Genomic DNA, 12262 nt, shown 5'->3' on the forward strand with positions numbered 1-12262 from the left:
TAGTAAGTAGGTACCTAGCAAAATAAATTTCTCTTGAGAAAACATTTATCTAGATAAGCATAAAATGTACAACAGATTGATAAAATAAATGTATCTATGATTGTAAGCTTTGTAAGACGTGGCATACTTTATCTAAGATTGACAATATTTTTGTATTAACCCTTTTAATGCTTTAATTACTTAATAGGAATCACTTGACCACTAAAATATTAGTTAACTAACTAGCTATACACTTGCCACCAAGTGAGATTGCAGTCAAGGGCTAACTTGTATCTGAATAATAATAAAAAATACGCAACTTCGTATGCGTGTTATGTCAGTACTCAAATAAAAACTATTTTCAAAAAACCGACGTCAAACATAACTAGGTAAGTACTAGTTATTTTGAGCTTTTTAATTGGGTTGAACATGTCTAGTTCTAAACTATTTTTACAGGTCTAAAAATCTAACTAACGGAATTCTTGGAGAAAAGGATTAGGAACTATTTTTAAAATAGTTTAAAAATTCAGTACCAGCGATATAAATACAATCGGAAAGACGCCAGCCTAATTTAAACGTGTAATTTTACAAATAAGTCGTGTCAAAACGTTTGTTTTGACACTACTTATTTTTTATTTTACTTGGGTTTCCAAGTAAAAAAAATTGAGTGCCCACATTTTTTAACTCTCCCTGAATCTCCCGACAAAAATGTAATAGCTGTACACCCAAAGCTCTCCATCCGAAGAAAAGCCGCATAAAGTACTTATTTTACTTTAAAAATCTCCTTACAGGGGATAAATTGCGTGCTTGGTACTGACAGAGCAGTCATTTTACGAATTTTATGTCCCCCACTTTATCACAAGTTGAGGTTTTGCGTTACTATTGGAAGAACTCGAATCTACTATGTTTAGATGCTCGCGTTAAGCTCTGTCGCTGGATTCTGTAAAACCTGCATCAATCATTATTACAATTGCAATTGTTGTTATTGGCTTAATTTATGTTATTCTTGTTGCAAAAATGCATTGTAGCCAATAGTGAGCGAGCGTCAACCGATCAGAGGTGATTGTGATAGTGACATTGTGGCTGTCATTCTACCGCAATCGAGCCGTTGGTTCCCATGATAGTGGTGCCGTCACAATATAGCGGTCTCTATGTGACTGGCGGAAGACGGTTTAGAGTTATATGTATTTTAAGAAAATATCACTTGTATACTTGTTGTTGTAGTATGGTGAAGGAAAATTGCATGTAAACCTGCGTGCCTAAGAGTTCTTTACAGTGTTCTCAAAGGGTGTGAAGTCTGCTAATCGGTACTTAGTTAGCGTGGTAGACAATAGCCTTCTCATTCTGAAAGGAGACCAGTGATCAGGAAGTGGGCAGGTGATGATGGGTTGAGATGATGAAATGACACTTAAGTATTTGATATAACTTCTGGTTTCCCAGGATAGCTGTGCCGTCATAAAATAGCGGCCCGTAAATGATGACATCGAAATAGAGCAAGATTTCTTTACACCTATGGATGCCAATTCTGTAAGAAACTATAATGCAATTGACAACATCAATGAAGTCACTCGACCCTATAATATAACATTTCCCTCTAAATAACAGAACCAATTTCCTAACGAGATTTTCGTGAGCTGTACTTTGAGCGTCTTTTGTCTTTAAAATAAAATGAATGTCATTCGAAAACAAATAGTTATGAACTGCAAAGGCCTTTTGGATAAAATCTGTGAATCAATTTTACGTTTTCGCTAAAGTAAATAAGGTTCTCGCTTAGTAAAAATTGGATCAAATATAAGATTTTTTGAAGATCTCGACTTCACAGAATTAAATATAATACTATTTAATTATTACTAGTAATTATATTTTATGTCTGTCTAGATGACCACACACTCACGGTTTTCGAATTTTCTCCTTTACTTGCTTCTATAAGATACTTCCTACCTTGCCAAATTTCACGGTTCTAGGTCAACGAAAAATAGGTTGGTACAGGTAGGTACCCTATAAGTTTTTATTGCCTAGACAGGTCTTAACAGAGATACAACGAAGTCATCCTATAAGAGATGAGTCATTTTCTCTGGAGATACAAAAATCACCTCTCAAAAACTACACACGTTTTGCTCTACCTAGAAAATTTGTTGGAAACAGTAATCCATTTTAGGGAGGTTGACAAGCGCCAACATACTAACAGTTTGTCGAGTTTGGCCGAAAATGATATATCCGAGCAAGGGTCTGACGGGGAAAAATGATGTAAAGAAAAAAATTCATGGATCATCTTGAGATTGGCATGCCTTGAAAAATATCTCACCTCAAGAATACTATCCTTGACTAGTAACTGGAAATAGCTTCTACGAGTATCTCGACGGCTCTTTGTAAATATGCCTAATTATGGTAGTACTAGAGGATGCCCACGGCTTTGCATGGCAATGCATACCTATTCCGATAGTAGTAATTAATTTATATTTATATTTTAAGTATAATATTAGTTAATTTTTGCAGTACAAACTGTGTCATAAGAATTTTTACACATATTTTGTTACCTGTTATCTCCCAAAGCCTGATTCATAGTGCTGATCGTTCCTCCCTGTGTTGGTGATACACAAAGAAACTTTCAGCTTTTATAAAATAAAGAAGGTCTGACCCTCACAGGTTCTCTCTTTATCACGTGTGTCTTGAATTTAAATCAAAATTCTCCATAGTAATTTTTTCTCAATAAAATCTTTAAGAATATAGATTACATAGACTACACGAGCATAGACATCAATACGAACAAAAATATACCAGTACAGTAGCATTTATAATTATATAATTTTATTTTACTTTTCCAGTGATGTAATAAACAAGTGAGGTTATCATCATGTTTCACCTCAGTCTATAGATATTGAATAAAAACAACTTAAAACAAATTTCAAAATAATGATTTAAACAACGGTTATTTTTATACTAAAATATATTATAATTTATATACATATATTTTTCTAAAGTTTGTTACTCATCAGCTACTTTTACATTTTCTTCAATCAAAATCATATTTTTTTCTCTACATCTCATCTTCGTGTACGATCTGCCTTTCCTATATTTGATTCTTATGCTTCATTGACAGCAGCGCTTTATATTTCAAGAGTCAATGATATTTTGTATCCATGGCAAATATTTGGCGACATCAGTGAAAATCGCATAAGCGTTAGGATCGCAAATTGAAGCATCTTGTGATAACGTGTTTGATACAATCCCTTTAACATACCAAGCTCCAGGGACAGAAGAAGTTTTAAAGTTTGCTATATCAGGAACAAAGTAGGCAAAAGCACCGCCACTATCGCCATTACACACTGTAGTCCCTGGAACGTAAAATATATTTATTATATTGCATTGTGTAATTTAAGTAATTTAATATTTAAAAAAAATATTAGTGGTCTAGTAAGTTATTGACAAAGCTGCGAGCGATCATACAATTTGTTCACGTTATAAATAAATATCCAACTGAATCAGATTTTTGACTGACTGAATCAGTAATTTTCGGCTAAAAGATTTGACTCTATTTACCATTGGTATATCCAGCACAAAATCTTTTCCCATCTCTCAGAAGGTTTCCGTAAAATTCTGGTCTACTATAGATACATTGTATATTTGGTATCTGAGGTATATTAACTGCATGTAATGTTGATGTTAGGGAATCACTTTGATCGAACCCCCATCCAACAACCTGAAAATCGAATTTGACCGCAATCGATGAGACAATAATTATATTGGTATGTGACAACGGAAATATGTAGGCTCTATCTTCTGGCATATTGTCACTAAATACTGTGTTTGTCAAACTAGATCATTTTATTTTTAACCCCCGACCCAAAAAGAGGGGTGTTATAAATTGACGTGTGTATCTGTTTATCTGTCTGTGGCATCGTAGCTCCTAAACTAATTAACGGATTTCAATTTAGTTTTTTTTTTCTTTGAAAGGTGGCTTGATCGAGAGTGTTCTTAGCTATAATCCAAGAAAATTGGTTCAGCCGTTTGTAAGTTATCAGCTCTTTTCTAGTTACTGTAACCTTTTTGTCAGGGGTGTTATAAATTTTTAATTTACACTTGTTTACTATAAAATCTCTGCATCGCTAAACTTGGGCATTTACTTGTAACATAACAAAGAACATTCGCTGTTTGGAACCTGTGTGCCTGGCAAAGTGTTTTAAAACATAATATGCTAAAATGCTCATTGCAACAAAATGATTAAAGGTGCCCACGCACTCGAACTGCACTGCAGCGGAAATGCGCGTCGCGTCAGCGCCCCGCAAGATATTCTCTCCAGCCGCGCGTTCAAGTGCGTGGGCCTTCTTTGCTGAAGATTTGAAATCGTCTATCCTATCAATACTCTACTGAAAAATGCTAACCGTGCCGTATGCATCATATGAAAGTCTGTTCCAAACAGTCTCATTCCAAAGGCAAGCTGGTTGTACATAGTTGTTGTATACCGCCTCTGTCCTCAGTTTAAGCAGAGCGATATCATTGCTGAGTGTTGAATATCGAAACTCATCGTGAACGTATACTCTAAAAACCTGAATTTAAAAAAATCACATTATTTAAACGTCTGCTTCATTATCATTAATTTATATAGAACTAGCTGATACCCGCGACTTCGTTCGCGTGGATGTAGGTTTTTTAAATTCCCGTGGGAACTCTTTAATTTTCCGGGATAAAAAGTAGCTTATGTGCTAATCCAGGGTATAATCTATCTCCATTCTAAATTTCAGCCCAATCTGTCCAGTAGTTTTTGCGTGAAGGATTAACAAACATACACACACACACACACACACACACACACACACACACACACACACACACACACACACACACACACGCACGCACATACAAACAAACTTTCTCCTTTATAATATTAGTGTGATAATGGAATGTATTTCACATTAATACATTATTATCTCAAAAAATATACCACTTATAGCTTTTTCATCAATCCAATAATAATAATTCCGGTATTCCACTTAAGCTCTGCCAATTTCCATCGGAATCAAATACGTCTACTCATATTAATTTGCCATTTTGGCATGTAAGATAAAAGATTTAGAATTATACGTACTTCTCTTTCTTGTATAGTAACATCGCTTCGAAATAGATGATATTTTCCTAATGCTACTCCAAGAATATCAGGAGTTACAGGAACGCCATGTATTGAAGCACAGTGAGCAGCTGTGGAAAAGGGCACTTAAATTTTAGTAATTTATGGATTACCCCATATCAGTGTGGTTTGCTTAGTCAAGTCAAGAATATGTTCAGATTTCAATCATTAATTAAAACAAAACACACTTCAAGAAGGTCAAGATTTTCCTTGTATTGATACCTATCTGACTTTATTTCATGTTGCTACCTACGTCTCTGGTCTTTACCACTATTTTTCATTTCTTTGCACTACAACTTATGATCCGAATTGATTTTTTAAAGAAAATTCATGCTCAATGCCGAGTATTGCCCCATAGCAAAGCGTAAAACAGTTTTAGAAAGTGCATATTTTAAGCATAATATTTTAGTGAGCAAATCAATTCTTACGACAAAAGTAATAAAACCATTTCAAGGGGAGAATGACGTTCATAGGAAAATAACCTTCATAATGACAAAAAAGTAAGCTGGCAAGAAAAACAGATACACCAAAAAAAAAAGAAAACAACAAAACCAGCCACTTAATATTCACCTGTTAGAACAAAATGTTTGGATATTAAAGTGCCTCCACATACGTATTTAAATGTGGCTCCGTTATGCCTGTGTATCGCGGCATGCCATGGCCAATCCCCGGCTTTAGTTGTAACACCCTGGACTATTAACTCAGTGTGTAGAACTTTGCGCCTACCGCAATGTCTGTCAACATTACTAAGGACGCCAACTGGAAAATCTCTGAAATACGCCTGTGAATCCAAAAATAATATAAATACCTACATTCATTCATACCAGAGAATCAACACGAGCCACTTTGAAGTAAGGCTTTTGGGCGCGTTGATTAATATTGCGATGGGGCAAAAACTTAAAGGTCATGCACCGATATGCTGATGTTAAAAGTGCCCAGAGTGCCGATAGATATAAAAACTTAGTGTTATTATTAACCAGAGGATGCCCGCGGCTACGCCCGCGTGGCTTTCGGGTTTTTTAAATCCCGTAAGAACTCTTTGATTTTACGGGATAAAAAGTAGCCTATGTCCTTCCCCGGGATGTATGCCATGTCTGTGCCAAATTTCATTACAATCACTTTTGCATTTAATATTAGTATGGATTAGAAAATCTTAAATAACCAGTTTCCAGTGACTGAAACTTTTTATTTATAATACATACAAGTTACAAACCATTTAGTCATAACTTGAATAAAATCCGTTGAGCAGATTTTTGGGGTTTTAATTGTATTTATTGTACCCATATTTTAAGTAGGGACAACAAGGTACAGTTATCAAAATTATCTCAAATAATAGTTGAGCTCTTTGGACTTCAGAGGCGCTATCGCACTTATCGTACGTAATTAGCCATCAATACAAATTATTATCAAATATAGGTACGTGTAAACTTAAATATTTTATAATATAAAAATGTACAATTGAACATACCAAATTAGGGTGATTGCAAAATTCTTCGCCATCAATTTTGAGACTGGTCAAATATGGCGGAGCGAATGGCGCTGCCTGTCCCCTGACGTTAAATGTAAAGTCAGAACTACTTTTAAGCAATATTATACTAAAAATATTTTGGATATCATCTTTATCACTTGTAAATCTTGCTGATTCTTCCTGAAAGACAATGTTTCTATTTAAGTAGGTACATTATATTAAAAACAGTACATGGTTTAAGACCTCCAATAGGTATATTTGAATAATTCGGAAGAGTTCTAATATTTAAAAATTACCAAGACTTGACAATTATTAGTAGAAATAGGGTTGTAAGCTGTACAGGTTGTTTCTAAATAATTTTTACCAAAAACGCTATAATAAACATTATAAAAATGTACAGGATGTGTTTTTGAGAGCAGATTTAATTACTTAGTCCCTTTTGCATAGCTTGCCTGTAAGATATTGCTTTAGCAATAAGAGTCTTTGTAACCTGCTCTCTTTCTTTCTCCCTTGTACACTTATTTGTTTCTTTTTCTAGACAGTGTGTACAATAAAGATATTCTTTTCATATCTTAAAATACCGTGACAGAGATAGAGATACTATTAACTATGTCGTCGATAATAGTCATCAATCATATAAATCTTATAATATAAAAATGAATCGCAAAATGTGTTGGTAAGCGCATAACTCAACAACGCCTGGACCAATTTGGCCAAATCTTTTTTTTAAATGTTCGTTGAAGTTCAAGGATGGTTTTTACGGCGAGAAAAATTAGAATTATTGCTGGAAAAACCCTAAAAATAGCCCTTTTCTTTTTCCCATACAAATGATTTCTAACTAAAACGTAGTCAATTTGAGCTTTATTGCTATGGTATAAAGTTCATATTAAATTATCCTGGATTAGCACATAGGCTACTTTTTATCCCGGAAAACCAAAGAGTTTCCACGGGATTTCGAAAAACCTAAATCCACGCGGACGAAGTCGCGGGCGTCAGCTAGTCGATAATAAAAATAAACGATATCTCATCATCATCGCAAAAGAATATCTCTAGGTATCAGTTCGTCTATGTATATTCTATTTCTATGTGTAATAAAGAATTTAAAACAAAACAATAGAACTCTAATAACAACTCTAATCTAAGCTTTTTAAAAAAAAAATGCGAGAATGTGTTCGTCTCATGTTTATTCATTGATTACAGGATCGTTTGCAGGTTCCAAATAACTTCGCCTACACTCCCTTAAACGGATTGCCGACATATTACCAGTAACACTGTATATCTAAATTAAAAACTTTTAGTTACCAGAAAAACCGCAGCTTGTGAATCAAACATCAGTCTTATATTAGTAGCAGGCTCCAACTCTTTTTTAATAGTAACATTGTAACCTTCTTTTAGTCCCTCTTGGAAGACTGAAACTATTGTATCATCCTTTTCACATGGGAGGGCACGAAACACAGGAAGAGGGCGTACAACTTTATTGAACTTTATAGCACTCACATTTAAAACTAAGGATAAAATCACAACTATTGACTGTTCAATCACTTTCATTATTTTGTTCGTTGTCACTATTACATACAAAAATCATATTTTTCTTCTCTTCTTCATGTTTTTTATACACATTTTTGATCAAAAACTTCGTCTGTGCTATTAACTGCACTAGTTTTTACGTATCGTGAGTATTTACATGTTGAGCTGTGGAACACGTATGCTGTATCGTCAATATCATTATCGTTACGGTCATAATGAGTAAATCGACATATTGTAAAAACCCGTCTCGATGTCTTATGGAAAAGGTCACTGATTAAAACATACGTAGGTATTTAGGTATTAAGTTATGAGAATCCATTGCTATCCCAAGCTAACAAGTCCAGACCATAGATAATATGGTAGAAACGATAATGATAATTAATTAACTGGCAAATAGTTATTTTATTTAATGACAAAGTTTACGCAGTTCTCGCAGCATTATGCTCATCAAAAACCAGTTATGGCGGATCCATAATACTTGGTATAAGGAAAATTAGTGCTATAAATGAATAAAAGTATCTATCGTGATTGTTATAAGGATAAATTTTCGATGCAGCAAGTAATTCAAGAATTAAATATTTTTAGTGTCATATCAATAATATAATAATAATCATCTTTATTCCAGATATTACATCCATTTTGTTAGTAATACAAATAACTGCTTATGCCTATGTTAGTAAGTAAGTTTGTTTATTTATTATAATATAATTTTATTTGACTAGATATCCACCCATGAGACACTAAGAGTGCATGTGCAAACCAATCCAGTGTCTCATAAATGGATTATCTAGTTTTTCAGACAATGTCTTCAGAATGTCGTTGGAACTACCGCGGACTCTGCTCATCACCGATGCTGCTCTTTTTCTCATAATTGCATAAAAATCATCGGTACGAGCCTCAGCAAACATCAGTGACGCACTGCAGAATCTCGGCAGCCCCATCAGCACCCTGAATCCATTATTATATTGGACGCGCAGGTCATTGTAGGTCCTCTGCGTATATGACACCCACAGGCTGCACGTGTAGAAAGTTTGGCAATATGCCTTAAAGAGAGTTATTTTTACTTGTTTGTTGCAACGTGCAAACCTGCGAGCTACCATATTGCATCGGACTGCCAATGCCCTGCGCTCCCTTTCTATATCTTTTATATCAGACATGTCTTCCGTAACAATATGCCCTAGATATTTAAACTCTGCGACTCTTTTAAGAGGAACTCCGTTAAGAGTCACAGGAGGGATATCATCCGGCGAGTTACCTTTGCTCTTAAAAACTAATAGCTCACTCTTTTTTACATTATACATGAGTCCATGTGACTCAGCATACGACTCGCACATCTTGAGTAACTTTCTCAGTGCGCTAATTGATGGACTCAGCAGAACCATATCGTCTGCATAACTCAAGTTATTAACCATAGTGCCATCAATAGAGCAGCCAATCCCGGTTCGGCGGAGTCCATCAATCAGCTGATCAATGTAGACGTTAAACAGGGAGGGAGATGTTAGTCCACCCTGTCGAACTCCGCATTCAAGGTGATATGGATCCGAAAAAGCACCAGCCCATTTGACCCTGTTCGTTTGTGAGCTATACCAAAACCTTAATATATTAACCAATTCTGGTGGCACTTTAAGGTCCCTCAGCTTTGTCCACAGCTGTTCGTAACAAACAAGGTCAAATGCCTTAGAAAGATCGAGAAAAGCGGCATAGACAGGTGTCTTCCTGTCAGTATAGTATTTAACAGTCTGCTTGAGCGCCAGTATAGCACTTTCCGTGGATACGTTGCTTCTAAAGCCGAACTGTGCATCATTTAATTTTATATATCCACTGAGCTGGCGGTCAAGCAGACCATCAAACACCTTTCCCAATATTGTAGCTAATGTAATTGGCCTGTAGTTACATTTGTCGGCAATATCACCCGTTTTATTTTTAACTACAGGCACAACTACACTCTCCATTAGGTCTGCAGGAAGGTATGAGTGTCGGATGCAAAACGTATAAAACATAGCAAGGATCCGGTAAACATGAGAACCCGCATTCAACAGGTGCTCTACACTCAGTTCATCATGTCCCGGAGCCTTTCCCCTCGCCAAGCTCTTTATAATACTCTCTACCTCTTTAGCGCTAAATGATAGAGAAGAGCCCGACGCAGGCAAATCAACTCTCTGCGCATACTGATTCCGAGTTAATGGTGATTGGACTCTAAAATGCTCCTTAAATATGTTAGCTACACGTTTTGCATCCGTTTCCCCATCGACGCTAACAGGGAGGCTCGCTCTAGGGTTTAATTTGTTTGTTTCCTTCCAAAATTTATGGAATTTTTTCTGTCTATGCTGCTCTGCTAATACATCCATCTGCAATTGCTCTTTATTTCTCTGACAAAATTTAAGTTTATTTTTAAAATTCTTCTTGCTAGATTTCATGTCTTGAAATTCTTTACCATACAAGAGCATGCCATGTATTTTCCACGTCTCAAATTTTTCACGAGCCTCCCTGTGTGCGTCCTTGACGTACTTATTCCATCCAACCACACGTCTACGCCTCCCAACTCGTCCCGGCTGGTTGCTCGCGATCGCTGCCTCCTGCAGCGCGCGGACAACTTTTCGGTACAACTCATCAATCACAAGCCTATGACTTCCATCCGTACATATATCGTCACAACATGCACTTAGTTCCGGAGGGAAGTCAATGTTTCTCAAAAAGCTGTTACATACTTGTTGATATATATTGGTCTGAGTTCTGTCTCCCCATCTTATTTTGTCTTTGTTTTGTGTTCGTACATCATAATTCCTTGATTTAATTCTTGTAGCATAAAGATTACAATTGATCTCTAGGGGAAAATGATCAGACCAATATACATCGTAGCGCACCTTGGCCTCACTGATCGAGAGCCACGCTGCCTCCGTGGCCACACAGTGGTCGAGCCAGCGACGACATCCATGTGCGTCACTTATAAATGTGTATGTGTCGCTGTCTCGCCCGAGCTTAGCAATATCGGCGCATATCCATTTCTGGTCGGTACAAAAATTTAAAAGTTCCTTACCGAAGAGTTCGCCAAGATGCGCATTAAAATCGCCCAACATATATACCGACTCAATGCCACAGGTATCAATTATAGCTACAATTTCACTTAAACAATCATTAAATTCAATAATATTTTCAGCTGAATCCGTAGGCATGTACACATTAACAAACAACAACTCGCGATTGGCAGTTACGCCCTTTATCGCCGTAATGCGATCACTATGACACGGCACTATAGACACTGAGGTAAACACACTTTTCCGCCACAATACCGCCACGCCTCCAAACGGCCTGCCTCTCAGTATCCCAGTGGAGAGATTTATAGATGATTTACCAGTGTACATGAAATCGTTATGTATTTCCCCGAGTAAAGGTATCTCATAAGGCATAAGCCAGGTTTCCTGAAGGGCTATTATATCTGCCGATTGACAAAGTGACTTCACACATTCACTAGATCTCTTAAGGCCCTTGCAATTAAAAGTAATCAATTTTAAATTTAAATTTTTATCCATTAATAGAAGTTTCTTTGGCCTCTGTTCTATTTGCCTGAGCTGAGTCTGCCCTCCTGCCTTTGAAATATATGTACCGCCTAAATGCTATACCCTCTGGCCACATGTTTTCATCCATAAATACTGATAGCTTGTGGTGAGGAATATCAAATTTGTAGGCTTCATACTGTTTATCCTGTTTCATTTTTATTTTGGTGAGTTCTACTGAGACATTCGTCTTTTCATAAATATGCCTTTTAATATCACTTATTGAAGCGCCCTTGTCAACGTTATATATGTAAAAAGGTATTTTGACTTCCGCAGCCTTAAAACTCCCATTTGACACGGTAGAACCCTTACCTTTATTTCCTATAAACTTGTTTTTAATTTTACTTTTATAAGTTACCTTAATCCATTCCTCTTCTTTAGGTTTTTCGCTCGACTTTAAGATATCGGCAAATGTTACGGTCGAAACCGCAGTGGGCCTCTCCACGTGTCTATCTAAAACAAGATCGCTGCTATCGGAGTGCATCCTGTGTATGAGCGGGACATCTTGATGCGCTTGCGTTACTGACTGCACTCTATTGTTATCTAGCCCGACCGGTTTGTTCGAAACCGCGGTAGGCCGCAAGTTACACGCGCGCGGCGTGCAATAAG

The 12262-nt window shown here is 36.4% G+C and overlaps 1 protein-coding gene across 1 annotated transcript; it reads right to left on the reverse strand.

Annotated features, from left to right (window-relative positions):
• Positions 1 to 2908: 2908 nt before the first annotated feature.
• Positions 2909 to 8452, reverse strand: LOC123865048 (transmembrane protease serine 12-like). The gene is made up of 7 exons (XM_045905871.1): positions 7875 to 8452; positions 6573 to 6752; positions 5675 to 5885; positions 5066 to 5175; positions 4362 to 4526; positions 3520 to 3679; positions 2909 to 3314 (listed from the first exon to the last, which is right to left on the reverse strand). The coding sequence occupies exons 1-7, from the start codon at positions 8118 to 8120 to the stop codon at positions 3094 to 3096; spliced, it is 1293 nt and encodes a 430-aa protein (XP_045761827.1). The 5' UTR covers positions 8121 to 8452; the 3' UTR covers positions 2909 to 3093.
• Between the last annotated feature and the right edge of the window lie 3810 nt (positions 8453 to 12262).

The sequence above is a fragment of the Maniola jurtina genome, chromosome 5 (assembly GCF_905333055.1).
Source record: "Maniola jurtina chromosome 5, ilManJurt1.1, whole genome shotgun sequence".
Classification (NCBI taxonomy): Eukaryota; Metazoa; Arthropoda; class Insecta; order Lepidoptera; family Nymphalidae; genus Maniola; species Maniola jurtina.

What these genes read in the sequence shown, in the direction of transcription:
- LOC123865048 (XM_045905871.1), bottom strand. Translation starts at nt 8,120, where the DNA reads ATGAAAGTGATTGAACAGTCAATAGTTGTGATTTTATCCTTAGTTTTA. An exon ending in CACAAGCTGCGGTTTTTCTG is followed by an intron (nt 6,753 to 7,874) that starts GTAACTAAAAGT and finishes ATTGTCTTTCAG; the next exon opens with GAAGAATCAGCAAGATTTAC. An exon ending in TTTGCAATCACCCTAATTTG is followed by an intron (nt 5,886 to 6,572) that starts GTATGTTCAATT and finishes TTGGATTCACAG; the next exon opens with GCGTATTTCAGAGATTTTCC.